This window comes from Macrobrachium nipponense, chromosome 28 (assembly GCF_015104395.2).
Source record: "Macrobrachium nipponense isolate FS-2020 chromosome 28, ASM1510439v2, whole genome shotgun sequence".
In the NCBI taxonomy this organism is placed as follows: Eukaryota; Metazoa; Arthropoda; class Malacostraca; order Decapoda; family Palaemonidae; genus Macrobrachium; species Macrobrachium nipponense.
The window spans coordinates 31,912,627-31,931,814 of record NC_087217.1 but is presented as its reverse complement, the minus strand read 5'-3'; the positions used below and the strand labels follow the sequence as shown (position 1 = coordinate 31,931,814).

Here is a 19,188-nt window from a genome sequence, read left to right as displayed (position 1 = left end):
GAAACTACATTAAAGCACTAGATGCATTGCATAATGAAGGAATATTTTTGTGCATGGGAGCATCTCGATCATCCCCTGTGAACTCCCTGTTAGTAGAAGCAGGTATATTACCCCTAAAACATCATCGTAACTTGATAACTATGCGTAGGGACCTTTCCCTTCAAGCAGGAACATCTCCCGCTGCTACCTGCATTGAAAATTTTAATCAAAGATCAGAAAACCAAGAACCACAAAGAACCAGATATTTAATAAATTCACATAATATTAAACCAATTTTCCATCCAGCAATGGAACTCCCACCACCTTGGACTTTGAAAAGAGTAAAAATATGTACTGCTCTATCATATCTTCTAAAAATAAATATGGCAAATACAGAGATGTACTGCTAACATGCGTTGGAGCACATCAGAAGAAAGGAAGTTCAACTTTTGATCTATACAGATGGATTAAAAAACAACATTGGAGTAGGAGCTTCAGCATTCTCAGAAGATAAGTTAGTTAAGGTAAGTCTTCCCCCAATATCATCAGTATGCACAGCTGAACTCACAGCTATACGAATAGCACTAGACATAATATCTGAGAAGACAGCAATTCCCACCATATTTTCAGTGACTCATAAAGTGCTATTGATGTTATAAACAAATACAAGTCCACAAATCACCTTGTACTAGAAATCCAAATAAAAATACACCAACTTATTCAATCAGGACTATTAATAAAAATATGTTTGATTCTAGCACATGTGGGAATTGAAGGAAACAAAAAAGATACAGCAGCCAGATTAGCTTGCACTATTCCATCAACAATGACATACCCCAGTATCAGACTGGATAACTTCAATTAACCTTCTAATAGATCAAGACTGGCAAACAGATTGGACAGCAGTGCCAACTACAAACAAACTGGGAAATATAAAAAATGAAGTTAATTCATGGATGTCATCTCAAAAAGAAAGAGCTAAAGAAGTGTTACTAACAAGACTACGTAAAGGCCATACTAGATTTTCACACAGTCATTTGATGTCAAATCCACATCCAGACCCAATGAAATGTACATGCCAGACACCAATGACTGTCCAACACTTATTAGTTGAGTGTCGAATTTGGAACCATCAAAGAAACTTTTATTTTCGAAACTCAACATTAAAAAGCTTTCTTGCCGAGAGGAAAGATTTTGTATTTGATAGGATCATCGTGTTCCTAAGTAAAACCGGTTTCCTGAAGTAATTTTTTTTCTTCAATTGATATTAAGGCTGCATACCTACGGAGTGAACAGTTTGAGCATGAAGTGTATCTTACCCCACCTGTTGAAGCTGGCTGTGATGGTGATGTAATGTACTTTGGAAAAAAATGTGTATATGGTCTTAATGATGCTGCTAGAAAATGGTATCTCACAGTGAATACTTTCATGTTGAAGATGGGATGTAATCAGGTGAAAACTGACCCTGTAGCATTCTATTGGTATTATGAAGATCTGTGTGGTATGTTTTTGATCCATAGAGGAGGTGCAGCCTTGTGTACTTGTAAGGAAAGCAAGTTTAGAAATTAGAGGTAGATTCTCTCTAGACACCTCTCCTCCAGCTTGAGTAACAAAACAAGATCAGTATACCAAACAAAATAAAATAATAACATAAACCATTACAAACATATAAGAAGAAACAGTCAGACAAGGTCATATGTAAAAACCATAATGAACAGGCCTGTGAGAGTTGAGAACATTGTCTTTCTGGTGTAGTTAACTATTTCATAAATAGCCATGTTTTCCTGTGTTTTATAGATTTTACTGAAAAACTTGTAATCTTTTCAGATTGAGCAAGAACTAACTCACAAACACATCGAAGAAGATAGGAAGCTACTTATACAGGCTGCTATTGTGCGAATAATGAAAATGAGAAAAGTCTGTAAACATCAGCAGCTTCTAATGGAAGTCCTTAATCAGCTTACTCCTCGGTTTAAACCTCGGGTACCAACCATCAAGGTCAGTTACCAGTTTTCCATTGGCTATTATTTTGATTTTAGAGGAAAAACCCATCTAACACATGTATGCAGTAATGTTTAGAGATGTAGCACATACATTGTATACTGTATCTATGTAAAGTCAAGATTTGCAGAATAATTAAATAAACTTATGCTGTTGAAATATAACCAGCTCAAAGTAAAAAATTGTAAATTACATAAACTGCAATAATACATTGAGGGGAAGTTTGTCATATTTCTTAGTATTAAAAGAATTTTTTGGTTTTGAATGTTTTAATAGTTAAGAAAAATGAGATTCATGTTCTCAGCTAATTTCAGTTTATTCAGACTATAATTTTTTTCTTTTACTTTTCTGAAAGATAACGATGTAAATTAATGGTTTCAGAATTGCCCCAAACTCGGCATTCTATCATGAAAAATAAATTTACAACAAGTGGTAAAAGAAAATTTTTTCTCTATTAACTGTAAACCAGAATGGTGTCTTTTACCACTGGCAAGTTTTATACAAGTAATGTACCAAGTAATTACATAGCTATTGGTTTTCAACCATGGCAGCCTAAAAATTTAAAATTGACGGTAGCACTTGTATTGTTTTGTGTAGGTGACTAGCTCCACCCACTCCCAGGAACCGTGAGGAACAACTTAGCAAAGAGCTTCAATTCGTTTTCGGAATCCAGGGGGGGCTGGTTTTTGGGATGGAACTCCTGGCTTTTGTCCGGAAGCTCACCATTATGTTTGGAGTGGAGAGTTGGTTCCCATTAATGGGGGCAGAACTCCCAGCAGGCAGATTGGCTTATACCTGGGCCACTATAAGCATATTGGTGCTATCCCAAAAGGGTAGGGTATGGGGCAGACCGTGGGGAAGCAGCTTCTACGTGTGCCGTTGGTGGAGAATGTCGAACCCTGTCTAGTCCGCGATACCTTTTTGGTCTTCCCAAGCAGTAGTTGTGTGTGTGTGTATGTTTTCCCCCCATTTTTTCCTTCAAATTCCCATGAATAATATGTCGAGTACACTGTCCCCTGGACCCCCCCGACTCTTTGGCACCGTTGACAATCTTAGGCTTGGATAAGGAACCCCCTTTGCCATCCCCAACCTCCAATGAAAACATCAAAGATTCTTTGATTGTTGCTACAAGCCCTTATGTAGTTCAGAACAGAGGAAAGAATAGCAGATTTAATAATAGAAATAAGAATGCTAATCCGGATATTGGAATTTTACTTGGATCTCAAGAACCTGAGACTTATAATAAATACCTTTCTCTTGACCTCGACAAAAGCATAAAAGAACTGAATATATTTGATGTCCATAGAGATATTGTAAAATGCATTGGCAGAGAACCAAAGATAGCCTCTCAAGGAGAGGAAGCTTGCTTGTAGAAGTTTCATCACCAGATGAAAGTAGAAAATTACTGTCTATTATTGCTGTAGAAAGAAGCACAGCAAAATGCACTCATCACAAAACAATGAATTGGTTTAAAGGAGTAGTGTTTAGTACTGAACTCCTACATTATCCTGAGGACACTCTCCGAAAAGAATTTGATGATCAAAAGGTGGTTGATGTGAGACAAATCAAGAAAAAAGTATTGGTAATATTACATCCAACACCTACTTTGATACTCACCTTTGATTGTTTGAGACTCCCTAAATTTCTGAAAGCTGCTTGGCTTCACCTGCCAGTTAGACAGTATATTCCCGCTCCCAGAAGATGTTTCCATTGTCAAATGTTTGGCCATTTGATTACAACATGCAGGAAAAAAGAAAGGAATGAACCAACCATATGCTTCAACTGTGGAAGAAAAGAGCATGGGAATTGTGAGCTTACTCCATGCTGCCCTAATTATGGGGGAGACCATAATGCTGCACATAAATCATGTATCAAGTAGTGGTACCTCAGGATACGAAATTAATCCGTTCCGAAGCAGCATTCGTAACCTGAGCTTTTCGTATCTTGAACCGCATTTTACATGTAGATTGCCTAATTCATTCCAAGCCCTACAAAAGCACCCCAGTAAATTATATTTCCAGGCTTACAACACATGTTCTTGGGTTACGACACCTATCTGACAGAAGAAATATGACTCCAAAAAGGCAAAATACTGTACATACTTGAGTAATATTCAACTGCATGTAGTGTTCAACCCCATTTTTACTGGATATATTAGGACTTTAGCATATGTCCCTTAGCAATAAGCGTAGCCTATGTTAGCAGTTGCTACTGTAGCCTAGTCTATGATTCTGACATCTAAACCTAAGAAGCTAAAAGCTTAGAATATGCCAATAAAATGTATATAAATAATCAGTATGTACTCTTCAAATAATTATTAATTAAACATTAACTATAATCATTAACTAATACGTACACAAACAAACAAAAGAAGCTTCCAACCTTTTGTTTACATTCAGCACTACGAGTACCGAACGATCGCCAAGCAACCACTTTTGCCTAGCACGCAGTTTAGTAATCAACCATAAATTTTCATTATCTCTCTTCAACTACTGAAACTACCAAACAGTATAACCACCATTCATTTCTATTCTTTATTCTATCTTTACCTAATGAAGATACCGAGTTACTGACAGCTATAATGAAACATAATATTAAAACAGAAGGAGAATTGAAGAAAATATTTGTTGGCTTCAATGATAGCAGTCTGATTTATTTTATACTTTATGATATCTAATTCACAATTTTTTATTAAATGTATTGCATGTACTCATTTCAAATAATTATTAAGTAACCATTAACTATAATAAACAAACAAACAAAAAAAAAGCTACAAACAAAAAAAAAAGCTTCTAACCTTTTGTTTATGTTCACACTATACAAGTAGCGAACAATCACCAAGCAACCACTTTTACCTAGCACACAGTACAGTACGTAATCATAAATTTTTATTATCTCTCTTCCACTACTGAAACTACCAAACAGTATAATAACCATTCATTTCTATTCTTTATTCAATCTTTACTTAATGTTTTTTTTATTAAATGTATTGCATGAATAAGTTTTTCAATTTACAGCATCTGTTTACCAATAGAATACATAGAGCACATGGGGTAGATGCTGACCAATAGGAGAGCAGAATCTTACGGCAGTGACTAGCATCAGGAACCAATGGGAGAGCAGGAGGACGGTGGCGAGTCAACTCATTTGGCAGCGCACGAGTTTTAAAATTGTTCTCGGTGGTCCGGCCGATTCTCGGGACTTTACAGCAACAACCTTTCGTAACCTGAACTATTTTCGTATGTAGAGCCAAAAAAATCTTCATATTTGCTTTCGTAACTTGGATTTTTCGTAAGTTGGGACTTTTGTATGTCAAGGTACCACTGTATCTCATTGAAAAAGAAATGTTTTGTATCAAGACTCAAGAGCACATTACCTTTAAAGAAGCAAGACAAAAGACTTTGCAGAAATTCATCACCCAGAAGTCATTTGTAGATGCAGTAAAAGGAAATGAGGAAAGACAAAAGAAATTGAATCTCAAAAAGTGTAATGAAGATAAAGAAGAAAAAATGGATGCTGGGACAATAGTCAGCAAGAGGACTTTAAGTGAAGAGTCCGTAACAATGCCTGAATCAAAAGTCAAGCACCTTGACAAAGGATATACATCCGCAGAAAAAGTTAAGGAGTCAAAACAAAAAATTAGTAAACCTTCACCATCCTATGGTTCAGCTGACCCTCATAAAGCATCTGAATTAATGGAAAATAATGAGTCATATCCCGCTAGCTTATCATACAACACAGCAGCAACAAATGTAGAACCTAAGGCAAACAAAATTTTAAACTCAGTTCAGCTTGGTCTAGACAATAAAATTAGACTAGCTGAAAATGATAAACCAGATACTACAAGGGTCGAAGATAATACTAAAGATACCGTTGTTTCAAATACCATCATAAGTGATCACTTGGTACATTCAAATGACCCTCTAAGTACTCCTTCGACATCTGAAACTGTACCAAAAGACCGTCACAAAACTCAGATGTCATCTTCAAAGAAAAAACATAACAAAACAATCTTGGACAGGGGATCATCCTCTAGAAAATAGGTACTTTCTCTGCTATATTACAATGGAACTGCCAGGGACTTCGCGCCAAATATGAAGAGCTATTATGTTTGATTAATGGTTATAACCCAGTATGCTTAGCACTACAAGAGACTATGCTAAGCAACAACAAAATGCTTACTCCTATAGAGTTTTTTGGATTCCACTCCCAATTCCCTATACAGGGAAATTCGGGTGGAAGTGCTCTTCTTGTAAGACGAGATATTGCTCACTCAAAAATACAGTTGCAAACTCAATTACAAGCTGTAGCTGTCAAAATTTACTTAAAAAAAGATGTACACAATTTGTTCATTGTATCCCTCCTAATAACCCAATACTTGAACGACAGTTAACAAGCTTGTATGAACAGCTACCCCGACCATTTCTTGTATTGGGAGACTTTAATGGTCGACATGAACTTTGGGGTGACATTTTAACAAATCAAAGAGGAAACCTTATCTTATCATCAATCAAAAATTCAGATATGACCCTTTTGAATACTGAAAAACCCACCTATTTCCACATTCAGACTGGCACATTTTCATGCATTGACTTATCTATCACCAGTTCTGATACATTCATTGACTTCAACTGGGAGGTGTTGGATGATCTCTGCTGGTCTCTCACTGATGATCTCTGTGATCCCTCAGGGCATATATATATACTTCGTACTGGGGCGGGGCTGAAGGGGGCGGAGCATAACAGCGAACATCACAGACTCCCGAGTAGACCGGAACTTCTTAGAAGGATCTCGACAGAATGTTGCATCATATTTCGCTGCGTGCCTAAAATGTGCATTAGAGGAGCTCAATGTACTAAAAGGAAAAGTAATTCCAGCAAAATTTTCAAGATTCCCTCCATGGAAGTTGCCCCCTGTGAAATAATGTAAATGGTTTCCTGGTTGCAAGGCAGATTGTTCAGATGATATTCTTAAACAGAAATTTCTTTTGTCATGCTGAAAAGCATGATAACTCTAGACAAATCTTTACTGATGGCTCCATCCAGTGCAGGCATTGGGTTTGGAGTGGTATACCCTAACAGTAGTGTTTGTGGTGCACTGCCAAGTGGTGCCTCTATTTTTACTGCTGAACTTTTTAGCATTTTAACAGCACTAAAGAAAATTGTAACTTTAGAAGGAGTTAATTTTACTATTTTTAGTGATTCCAAAGAGTGCCTTGGAAGTTTTGGATCTTTTAATCCAGTAGACCCTGTGGTACTGGAAATAACAGAGTGGCTGTTTTTATTAAAATAAAAGCAGAAGGCAGTTAACTTCTGCTGGGTTCCTTCACATGCTGGCATTGTTGGAAATGAACGAGCTGATGAACTGGCTAAGTCATGTACATAAAAAAATCCAAGAAATATAGCAATTCCTTGCTCAGACTACATTCCTGAAATTAAAAAGACAGTAGAATCAGTTTGGCAATTTTATTGGACAATAGAGAGCAATAATAAAATGAGAGAACTTACTGATGTAATAAACCCCTGGCTTTATATGTTAGAAGACAGTCGGAAAGTGACTGCATTATGTAGGTTATGGATCGGCCACACACGGATTACTCATGGGTTTTTAATGAAAAATGACCCTGAACCATTTTGTGAGGATTGTGTTGTTCCCCTCACAGTAAAACATTTAATAGTAGAATGTCCCAGCTTAATATCAGCAAGGAACCATCATTTTAACGTAGTTGGAAGAATGGATCTTAAACTGGATGCCATTATAGGAAGAGATTTTAATGAGGATAGCCTTTTTAGTTACCTTCAAGAAGCAGGTCTTGAAAAAATTTAGGTTAGTTTGATCATGATGTTTTGAGTTTGTGTATGTGTTAGTGTGTGTCAGTGTATATCATTTGCGGTGCCTGTGTTGCTTGTACTTGTGTTTACAATTGATCTGAAATAGGTGTGTAGGTTGGATGGGTATTTCATGTGTTTTTGGGTTCTCTGTAAGGTTTTATATAAACGTATTTATAGCTTTTTAATTGACTTTTTCCTTTGCAATTCCTTTTAATGATACGGCGTCAATAACCTCGTTGTTGTGACGCCAGTGAGAATTTACCAATGAATCAATCAATCAGGTACTACATACATAGATTGGAGAAGATCATAGGACTTTCTTACTACTTCAGGTGCTCTGTAAGGAACTTTAACGTTCTCTTTCGAAGAATGCCATTTCTTTTTTTCCTGAGATGTAATCTCGGAAGCACACTTTTAGATTCAAGAGGACCCCTTACCTTCAGTTAAGGTTAAGGCTCCTGAGATTAGGGCAGTTGCCGCATCTCTGGCATTTAGAGATATATCTTTCTCTGCTATTCTGCAATCAACTTTTTGGTGATGCAAGTCTGTCTTTGCTTCACTCTTCTATCAAGGATGTGGAAACCGTTTTTGAAAATTGTAGCATGTTAGGACCTTTATCTGTGGCTGGCATGGTTTTGGGAGAGGAAGCCAAGGGGCTCTGTGTTCTTCTACTATCCCCTCGCCTTGACATAAGGTTTTGAGTCTAAGGGAAGCCTGGGGGTACATTGCATCTGGAATACCCTCGAGTTTGGTTTTTATTGCTGTATAGGTAACAGGATTTGTTTTATTCTGGTCTACACCTGGGACAATGGCACATTTTAAAACTTTGTTAGCCTACGGAGAACTTCCTATGCTAAAAGTTCCCACTATTGTAGGGGCGACCCTTGGCCACACGGCCTCAACCAGTACAGGTTAAGAAAGTACCAACCAGAAGCAGTACCCACCTGTAGCAGCTCTCTTAACAGGTAAGGAAACAACAATTTGTTCAATGCTAGCAATTTTTATATTTCAGATTCATTACTTTCCTTAATGTTTTGGAATATGTCTATGTATCCCACCTCCTTGCAATGTGGAATCAGCTATATAATTACTTAGTTACTTATATTAACCCTTAATGGACGGATTGATCCTCGGGAGTAGTAATAACAGGTTTGGGATGGTGAAAGGAGTGATCTTGTAGTTTAAACAGTATTACGCGCCATCGATTTAGAAAGTCTGGCGGGAGAGAGGTGCCAATACTTTTATACCCCATAAATTTACTTACCGCAGCTCTCATACTGAGTAAGGTCACAAGATTGGGCATCGCAGGACTTCAGTAGTGCTTGTGACGTGAAGGGGAATGTTCTGCATCTCTCTTTTTGTAAATTTGCTCGTAAATATACCAAGGGGTTGCTGTTGTTTTTTGTTCTTGTCTTTTACAATAGTATGTCGATTGTAAATGTAATTTTACAAAGAAAATGGCTAAGAAATATTGGAAAAAACATTAAATAAAAAGTCACTGAATCATTGTTCTCGGTATATCTATTTTTCAATAAATATGCTAAGAATTTGTTACTGCTTTCATTTCTTATCTGTTTTGATATTGTGTGACCAGTAATTATAATTTTACAAAATAAAATAATTATTTATTAGAAAAAACATTTATGTTGGTAAAATTTACGATTGTCTTGTGAAAGAGGCCCCACAAGGGGTTGTAAATAGTAATTTTCAACTTCTCGTTGAAGGTAGTGAAAATCTTTTAGAATTTTTTTTTTTCACCATGTACATTTGCCTATCTTCCTCTTTCCATTGATTTTTTTTTTCTTTTTTAAATTGGCCAGCCTCAAAGTTTACCCGCCTTGGGAAACTGCATATCAATATATTTACCCGCCCATTAAATGTTAAAAACAATATTTTTATAATAAAGTAAATTTGTTCAGATGCAGAACAAACCTTCGGTGTTAACAATAGGATAAATCTTCTGGTGCCAGCTGGAAACCGGTTAAAAAACAATGAAAGATTGAACTATATGTAAGGAGTCTGTGGCATGTGGCATCTTAAGGTGTAGAAGAGGTGGAGGGTGGTCATCAACCTCTCACGAACCTCGTGATGCATTTAGTCTCTACAACCGCCTTGGAAAGCGGATGTTCGCATTTGCCCGCCTCCTCCCAGGCTGGTTTGTTTGGATAGCCGGTGATTCCTTCTTCCTCTATGTTTTTTTGGATGTTTGTGTGTGCTTTGCATGATACTATAGATTCCTCCAAGAAGTCACTGGTGTGTCAGTGCATCCCAGCCTTCCAGGATTCCTATGTTCACGATTCCTAGCTTCTTTCTTGTTTGTGCGCACTTTGCATGATACTATAGATTCCTCCATACTAGTACTTGCAATAGATGTCATGCTAATTTTTGTAATGTTACCAGTCTGTCTGGAGTGTTGTTCCTGGCCTGTTAATGCAGTGGAAGAACATCTATAGGAAGAGGAAACATCATAGGATGTTTACGCATCCATCTTGAGAAGGATTCACCCCTCCTCAAGTGGATGCTTATGCTTTTCCTTTTTTCCTTCTGCATCTTCACCCATTGATGCAGTGTCTCCTTCCTTTTCTTCCATTGGTTCATCTTTAGAAGTATTGGGAGTTGCTTAGGGGTGATATTTTGTTTAATGCTGCCCCTTCTCTCTCTCAGAGAAAAGTGCATCGGGGAGGAAGGAGGCAGCACCATCTTGTTCCTTTGTTTCAGACTCATTTGCACAAGATGGCATCGGTGTGGGCCTCCTTAGGCCTATGAGAAATCCCCTCCTTGATAGGCCTGTTGTCCGATTTCATGTCTACACACCTTCCAGTTACAGCTCCCCCATTAGGCCCTCCTTCTCCCCAGCCTTCATTACTTTTGGGCATGTGTGCTACCACCTAGGGAGACACTGTAACTATGCCTCATCCTGGGTCGCCCTTAATCTTGCCTTAGCAAGACCATCAACTCGGGCTAAGAATCCAGCACATGCGGTGTCATCACTCCCAGCATCTTCTTTGCCTGTGACGTCAGTTCCAGTGATGTCATCCCAGATGGTTACCAATCCATCAGTGGTGTTCTTGCAGGCTATGGTAATCAAACTGGACTCTGCTTTTCGAAAGAGGTATCATGGTATCTCTTAAAGAGGAAATGTTGTAGATCATCATCTTCTTAATCGTCTCCTTCACCTTTGTCCTCCCCCTCCTCACTCTTGAGTTAGACATTAGAGGATTGAGGACTTTGTTGCTCCACCTTCTGGGAGCAGGAGAGATGTGTTGTCGCCTTCCCCACATGGATGTGTGTCTCCTGTTCACATATATGGACGTGCTTCTCTCTCGGAAGCCTCTCAATGGTTCTATATACTTCTCAACCTGTTTGAATTCGTCGTAAAGATGACAAGGCTGTGATTAAGAAGTTTATGGTGTTGGTCCCTCAGGCTGTTGATCCAGTTGTTTTGAGACCTTCACTGGATCAAGTCGTTTATTCTCTTCTTCCTAAGTCACAGTCACATGATAAGTCTAGAGCTTCCTCGCCTGTTGATCTTCCCCACGAATGTGTTTCAAGTGACGACAGTAAGGCTTTGACAGATGTGGCCGTTTCTCTCATCCTGGACATTCTCCAAAGAAGTCCTACGTTTGTCGTTCGCCATCAAGAGTCAGGGGTTGTGACTCATCTAGGCAAGGTATTTGTGCTTCCTCTCCCATATGGTCTCACGTACGTCATTCATCATCACACAGCCGTGTACATTATTTGTCGCATGGCCATATGCGTAATTTGTTGCATGGCCACATACAAGATTCCCTTCTGTTGCAGTTGGACAAACTCATGTTCTTTTGTTCATGGACATGGCCTTAAAGGGGAAGAGATGACGATCGTCCCTTCAAGGAGGAGCCCTCCATTGGCAGAGGAAATTATATGGATCTTTCTTGACTGTCTGTTTCAGTACTTTGAGCGTCGATGCAGGATCCAGAGGGGGAGAGTCAGGAGTTTCTTTTTACGTTGAGGTAATTGGTCTCATTTGGGAGTTCAATAATCTTTCTCAGAGGACTTGGACTCCGTCTTCTATGGCCCCTATAAGCATAGAAGCCTTGCTTGGCCCAAAGAAGGATGTGAGGACTTCGGTTGAGCTGCCAAGTTTTAGGTGTGCTCATTTGATTTTGCACCATGTTAATTCTTTGGTCTTGGGACAGGAGAATTCTCTTTGTTCCAACAGGTGGTTATAGCTTCTTTCCCCTCTTGTTCGGCATAAGTATCACTCAACTAGTCTAGTCCAGCTGATGAGTTGGCAGGTTTATTCAGATGTAACTCATCTGAAGCCTGGCTTGACCCTAGATCAGTTTAGGGCCTTGGGCCCTTCGTTGACTTTTCTAGAGGCTTCTACCTTGGAGTCTACTGGTCTGGTGCTTAAGTCACAGATTATTGACAGGTTTTCTAACAGAACACACAGGAATAAATTGTTGAAAAATTGGTTCCTTAAGATCTACATAATAAATCATGCATTGGTGCTTAAGTCAGACATTTGGCTGGTTTTTTAACAGAAAACTTTAGAAATAAATTGTTGCAAATCAGTTCCTTAAGATTGTATAGTAAACCATGCATTGGTGCTAAAATCTTAATTGTTAGGTTTGCTGACAGAAGACTTCAAGAATAAATGGTTGAAGAATCAGTTCATTAACATTTGCATAGTAAACCATACACTGGTTCTGAAGTCACAGATTATGTGCAGAGTTTTTAACAAGACATTGGGAATAAATTGCTTAAAAAATCATTTCCTTAAGATCTGATGAGTAAACCATGCATGGTGCTGAAGTCATAAATTGTTGGCATTTTTGTTTAATCTTGAGGAATTAATGTTTGAAAAATTGGTTCCTCAAGATCTGCATTACAAACCATGCTGTAAATGCTGAAGTTGTAGATTATTAATATTCTTAAGAAATAAACCTTTCAGGGATAAACTGTTTAAAAATCATTTCCTCAAGGTCTGCAAAGCAAGTCATGTGATGGGTCAGTTTTCTAACAGAAGACTTCAGCAGTGAATAGTTTATTGAAAAATCAATTCTTGAGATCTTGGTAAATCATTTAATTGATGCTGCAGTTGTATAGAGTTGAAAATCAATTCCCAAAAATCTGTACTGTGAACCATTAATTTTTATTTTGTCAGATTACAGTATTGGCTGATTTTCCAATTCACAAAGCAGGCAACATTAGATGTGAGCTTTGGTAATTTCCATACATTTGAGGATTTAAGATATCCCACAAATACTGTAGGCTATAACAGCTTTATTTAAGCTAATGGTAATGGTTATGAAACTGACATTTTACTTTCTGAATCCATTTATACTGTATTATTATCTTATGTCGTCATTGTAATATGTATGAAAAAAAACCAATGTCTGCCATTTGCTATGACTAATGTTAACCCTCTTACGCCGATTGGACGTATTAAACGTCGAGTCAAAATGTCTCCCGTATGCTGATTGGACGTATAATATGTCGGCTCAAAAAAGTTTTTTTAAAAATTCGCGGAAAAATACTTATAGGCCTACCAGCCGAAAACTTTTGTATCACGCGCCTTGGGGGATGCTGGGAGTTCACGGATCAAGGCGTTGTTTTGTTTACAATCGCTACGTAGGCGCGCAAGAGCGAATTTCTTTCTTATCACACTAAAAAGTATCAGTGACACATCTCGGAAATTATTTCGTCACTTTGACATAATTTTTGCACCATTTTAAATTATCCTTTACATGAAGTATTATATATGAAAATATGCACAATTTCATTTAAAATACAACAAAAAAATACTCATGATTGTAGCTTTTATCAGTTTTGAAATATTTTCATATAAATAACGATAAGTGCAAAAATTTCAACCTTCGGTCAACTTTGACTCTACAGAAATGGTCGAGAAACGCAATTGTAAGCTAAAATTCTTATATTATAGTAATATTCAATCATTTGCCTTCATTTTGCAACAAATTGGACGTCTCTAGCACAATATTTCGATTTATGGTGAATTTATGAAAAAACTTTTTCCTTACGTTCGTGCGATAACTCTTCCGATAAATTTTTTCGTGCGATTGTCCTAATGTTTGCACCCTTTTAATTTTGCCGTTACATAGTTTTATATATGGAAATGTGTGCAATTTCATGCACAATACAACAAAAAACAACCCATGGTTGTAGCTTTTATCAGTTTTGAAATATTTTCATATAAATAACGTTAAGTGCAAAAATTTCAACTTTCGGTCAACTTTGACTCTACCGAAATGGTCGAAAAACGCAATTGTAAGCTAAAACTCTTATATTCTAGTAATATTCAATCATTTACCTTCATTTTGCAACAACTTTATGGTGAATTTATGAAAAAAAAAAAAAATTCCTTACGTTCGCGCGGTAACTCTTCCGAAAAAATCAGAATTTTTTTGTGCGATTGTCGAAATGTTTGCACCATTTAAAATTAGCTGTTACATAAAGTTTTATATATGAAAATGTGCAAAATTTCATGTAGAATACAACTAAAAATGATTGAAGGTTGTAGCTTTTCTCTTTTTTCGAAATATTTGCATATAAATCACGATAAATAGAAAAAAAAAACTACCGAAATAGTTGAAAAACGTAATTGTAAGCTAAACTCTTACGGCCTAGTAATATTCCGTCATTTTTCTTCATTTTGAAACAAATTTGAAGTCTCTAAAACAATATTGTGATTTATGGTGAATTTTTGAAAAATATATTTACCTTCACTCTGCGCGCCGATTCGCGGCCGCAAGTCTCTGAAATACGTACATCGCATTATCCTAATATTTTCTCCTTTTCATATTAGCCTTTTTATGGAGTTTCGTATATCAAAATGTGCGCAAATTCATGAAAAATACAATAATAAATATATATAAAAATTTCGACATTCGGTCAAATTTAACTCGTCCGAAATGGTCGAAATCTGCAATTCTAATCTAAAACTCTTACAGTATTGTAATATTCACTCATTTGTCTTAATTTTGAAACAAATTGGAAGTCTCTAGAACAATATTTAGAATTACGGTGAATTTTTGAAAACATTTTTTTGTGATAATATTTTTCCAGTGTTGCTTTTATTGTTTTACTATGTATTATATATCAAAAGGATTGCAATTTAGTGTACAATACAACGAAAAAAAAGTAACTCGTTAGCTTTGACCGTTTTTTGCACAGCGTGATTTGAATACAATTATCTATGAATTTTTTTTTTCGCTACCATATATCGCATTATTTACATATGATAATGATATTATTTTTCATTTCTGATGATTGCATACTAAACTTCAGGCAATGAAAAAAAAAATGAGCCAAAAATGAACTCTTAATCTTCAAAACTAAGCGCGTTGTGATTTTTTGAAAAAATTATTTTTTCCGCTTCCGCGCTCACTCCAAACCGGCGCCGGCATACAGGAGAGGTTTTGATTTTTAGGGCTTCGGCGTAAGAGGGTTAACATTCTCAGAATCAACCTATTGAGCCCGCTAGCTTAAGTATTAGAAGAATAATTTTTAGTTGCCAAAATCCCAGAACAGGTTTTCCAATTTATTTTTTTTAACATCATATGTCAGTTCTTTGGTAGTGTTGAATTAAAAATGGTTAAGAATTATTACACAAGTCATAAGCTTGATAATCTTGTTTGAAAGCTTTGCCTAGTACAATTTACTGAAAGTGAAATTCATTCAGTAAGTAAAGACTGTCGTGGGAACTCTGTAAAATGCCTACTTTACATCTTTTAGTACCTATGGGATTTATCAATGATGACTGTCCTTGGCAAATTTGGTTATCCTTGGACCTGATACCTCTTCTGGGTATTAACATTGGATAATTGGAATCTGGATAATTGAAGGATTACTAAAAAACATAATATTGTGAAGAGTACTTGACAGTTGATTAAATTAATTGTTATTTGTTCTATTTCCAGAGATGCATTGACATTCTGATCGAAAAGGAGTACTTAGAGAGGATAGATGGCCAAAAGGACACGTACAGCTACTTAGCTTAAAGGTTAATAACTTGTAGGAGTAAACCTTGCCAGGCATAGTATAATTAGAAACCCATAATGTGATGTGATTAGCTACTTCGGGCCTTACAGGAATATATGGAGAAATATTTTTCTGCCATGAATTTTAAATCTAGCCTCAGTTTTCTCCTGTTTAACTCATATTTGCTGATCATCATAATGAATTACATTGCTCTCATATGTTCATTACCACTCATTGTACCCATAGGCACGTTTATCTGTGGAAGCACACAGGACCATTCATATACCCTGTTTATTATAATTTTTCCCATAATTTATCCTTTTAATAAGATTTTTTACCTGGATCTTAATGTGTCATTTATTGCCTTTAAGGATTTCAATTAAAATCCTCCAAGTCATTCAGAATAATTATTGTATATATATATATATATATATATATATATATATATATATATATATATATATATATATATATATATATATATATATATATATATATATATATATATATATATACATATACATACATACATACATATACATATATATACACACCTTGATTCTGTTGTGTAAGAAACAAGGGTTTGATAGTGTTATAACAAAATAGGAATCTGTACAAGATTATTGCCCCATCAATTTGTTGAAATTTAGTGAGTGAGCAAGTGAAAAGACTACCACATTAATTTTTATGCCATGTTTGTTCCTAAATTTCATGTGAAATTTTTTTTATTTTTTATTTTGAGTGTATTAGATCTGTTTTATTTTTCTTGTATGTATGCCATTTTGTTTCATTTAGATTCATTGAAAGAGATTAAAAGAGCAAATGTCATCAACATTGTTGCAGAAGTGTGTTTGGTTGATGTGGATAAGAGCCTACAATCCACCCTAACCCAATCTCCACAAACCTGTAGGTTAAGGGACTCAGTCTGTGATTGTTCGGAGAGGGTTTGGGCTTGGCTTAATTGTCCACGGCTTTTCTGGCCATAATACAAAGACTTCTGTGTGAGCATTTTACCTATCATGAATATATTACCTGAAAATTGGTTCCTATTTTATAGTGAAATACAGCAAATCCCATTTATAAATAAAAAAATCCTAATTTGTCCTCTTACTTAACCAAAAGAAAGATTAACTATGGTAACTTTTGGTTAGTATTGTAAGAGAAATTATTTGAAATCTATATTAAAAGAAATTGAGGAAGATTATTCATGACAAGTTACTTGTAGTTATAAAGACTACTTGTGCTTGGAATAGGTTCATTCATGACAAGTTACTTGTAGTCATAAAGAGGACTACTTGTGCTTGCACTTTGTAATACATTGTATTACCACTGTAAGGTCCCATGTATTTTTTATTCACCTCCAGAAACTGTCAAGCTATCCCTCTGCTCTCTGTCTACTTAAATATTTTTTTATTTGAAGGTAGAAAATATCGTCATAATTTGAAGCTGAGCACCGAGTGAGATTTTGTTTTGGAGCATTGTACATATTAAAGTGACTGACTATGTCAGTATCATCTATATTGTATGTACCATTTGTTATTACTGCTAATGCTTAAGAGGAATACAAGGCACAGTTGAAAATGCCTTAATTGTACTTGTTTGAATAAGGTAAAAAGTAAATCAAGCAGTGAATTTTAATGGTACTATGCAGACAGCTCCTCTGCCTTGGGTAACATGAGTAACGCAGGTCGTGAAGGACGGGGAGCATCAACTCTGTAAATATTGTAGAGTTTATATGTAAAATTTACGCTATAGTTTCAGACTTTGTTCTAGGATACCATTTCTGTTGGCTTACGGGATAGAATAAATTATTTGATGTTAAAAATATTTCCTATCCTAAGTCTTTTATAGAGATGTAAAATTTGATCCCTGCGCAAATTGTTACTTACAACAAGATTGTAAACCGTCCATTTTGTTTTAGTCCTATAGACGTTTCCAGCTGATTGCTAGGTAGCCACAATAATAAACAACAACCAAGACCTCATTATTCTTGTCATTTGTTCTTACAACTACCTAGTATGGTGCATGGTGAAATGGGGATATACATTTTTTTTAAGACCTTCATCCTTCGGAGAAAGCTTAGGCAAGCTTTTAGATTTGATGATTCTTTCTCAAAGCATGTGGAAAAGGAATTCCTTGACACTTCTGTGAAGGACTGTACCCAACAGCTTTGACTAATAATTGGCCTGTCTAGTTGTGATAGGAAGCAAGTCCCTATTTTTTTTGAGAAATTTATTGACACATGATCATTGAATTATGGTTGTAGAGAAAAAAAAATATGAAGGAAATCCCAGTTATCAGGACAAATTCATACGAATGAGAAGTAATGGATTCTGTAAATCATGCAGCCAAAGGATTGGCTACTTTTTCCACTGTGATTATTAGTGCCTGTAAGGGACACAGAACCAGACAAAATGCTGAGAGGTTTGGAAATTGTCTATCTTAAAAATTATTGTTGTTTGACTTTATTCTTACAGAAGTAGTAATTGACGAGGGAGGCCATGTTAGTTTGGCTATTCTTACAGAAACAGAATTGAGGAATTGCGAATTACTGTTATTAAGTCATGCCAGACTTACTTGTTTGAACTGTGCTCTGACTTGGTTGTTACATGAAGGGAAAGGTACAGTCAAACACAGCTTCAACTTTGTCATAGGGGAGCTGGAGAAGATTATCTCTAATAAAAGGCAAATGTGTTTTAATTTTTTCCTTTGGCAGCCATGTCTTCCTTGGGCATTTGTCTAGCCTTACTTTTTCTGCATTATGTACAAGAGAACCAAACAATTACAGGCAAACAATTCCCTTTGTTTATGATTTCTGTGTTCCAGATCGCCACATAGACAATGTTAATATAGCTTTTTTTTTTTTTATAAAAACCATTGGAAAATTGCAAGAGAATAATGTATGTATTCCCTCTGAGAAGCATGGTTTCTGGCAACCAGCCTTGGAAATATCCTTGGAATACTGAAGTATGCTACTGGTCCTCTAGGACTACCAAAATTTTGTTTCTATCTGCAATGGTAGAAAATTCATCCTTGTGTATTTTTGTGTAGTATGTCATATGGTAAACTGGCAGCCCTTACAAATTGGAAGGAGAACTTTCTTCCAAATTCAAGACAACTTTTGATTTTTTCACTAAACATAAGGTTAGTTACAAATTAACTAGGATGATTTGCTTTCATAAGTATTTCTGTTCTACCCTTTGATTCATGATTCATGAGAGTAATTTATATAGAAACTGAAGGCCATGTGCAAGGTAATTATGTATTGTCCAGCTTAATAGTCATGATGGAAGAACCATCACAGGATTTTTATCTTGCCACAAGAAACTTATTTAAGAAAATTATACAATTATAAAAAGAGACTTGGCTGGTTTCTGTACTTTGTATACTT

The 19,188-nt window shown here is 36.1% G+C and overlaps 1 protein-coding gene across 5 annotated transcripts in view; it reads left to right on the top strand.

Annotated features, from left to right (window-relative positions):
- LOC135201650 (cullin-1-like) overlaps positions 1-18,663 on the top strand; it is a 238,130-nt gene extending 219,467 nt beyond the window's left edge. For all 5 annotated transcript variants that reach the window (XM_064230750.1, XM_064230751.1, XM_064230748.1 and 2 more), the window contains 2 exons: positions 1,807-1,977; positions 15,737-18,663. In XM_064230750.1, coding sequence (XP_064086820.1) covers positions 1,807-1,977; positions 15,737-15,817 — 252 coding nt within the window. In that variant the 3' untranslated portion in view covers positions 15,818-18,663. The remainder of the gene's footprint in view (positions 1-1,806; positions 1,978-15,736) is intronic.
- The last annotated feature ends 525 nt before the right edge of the window (positions 18,664-19,188 follow it).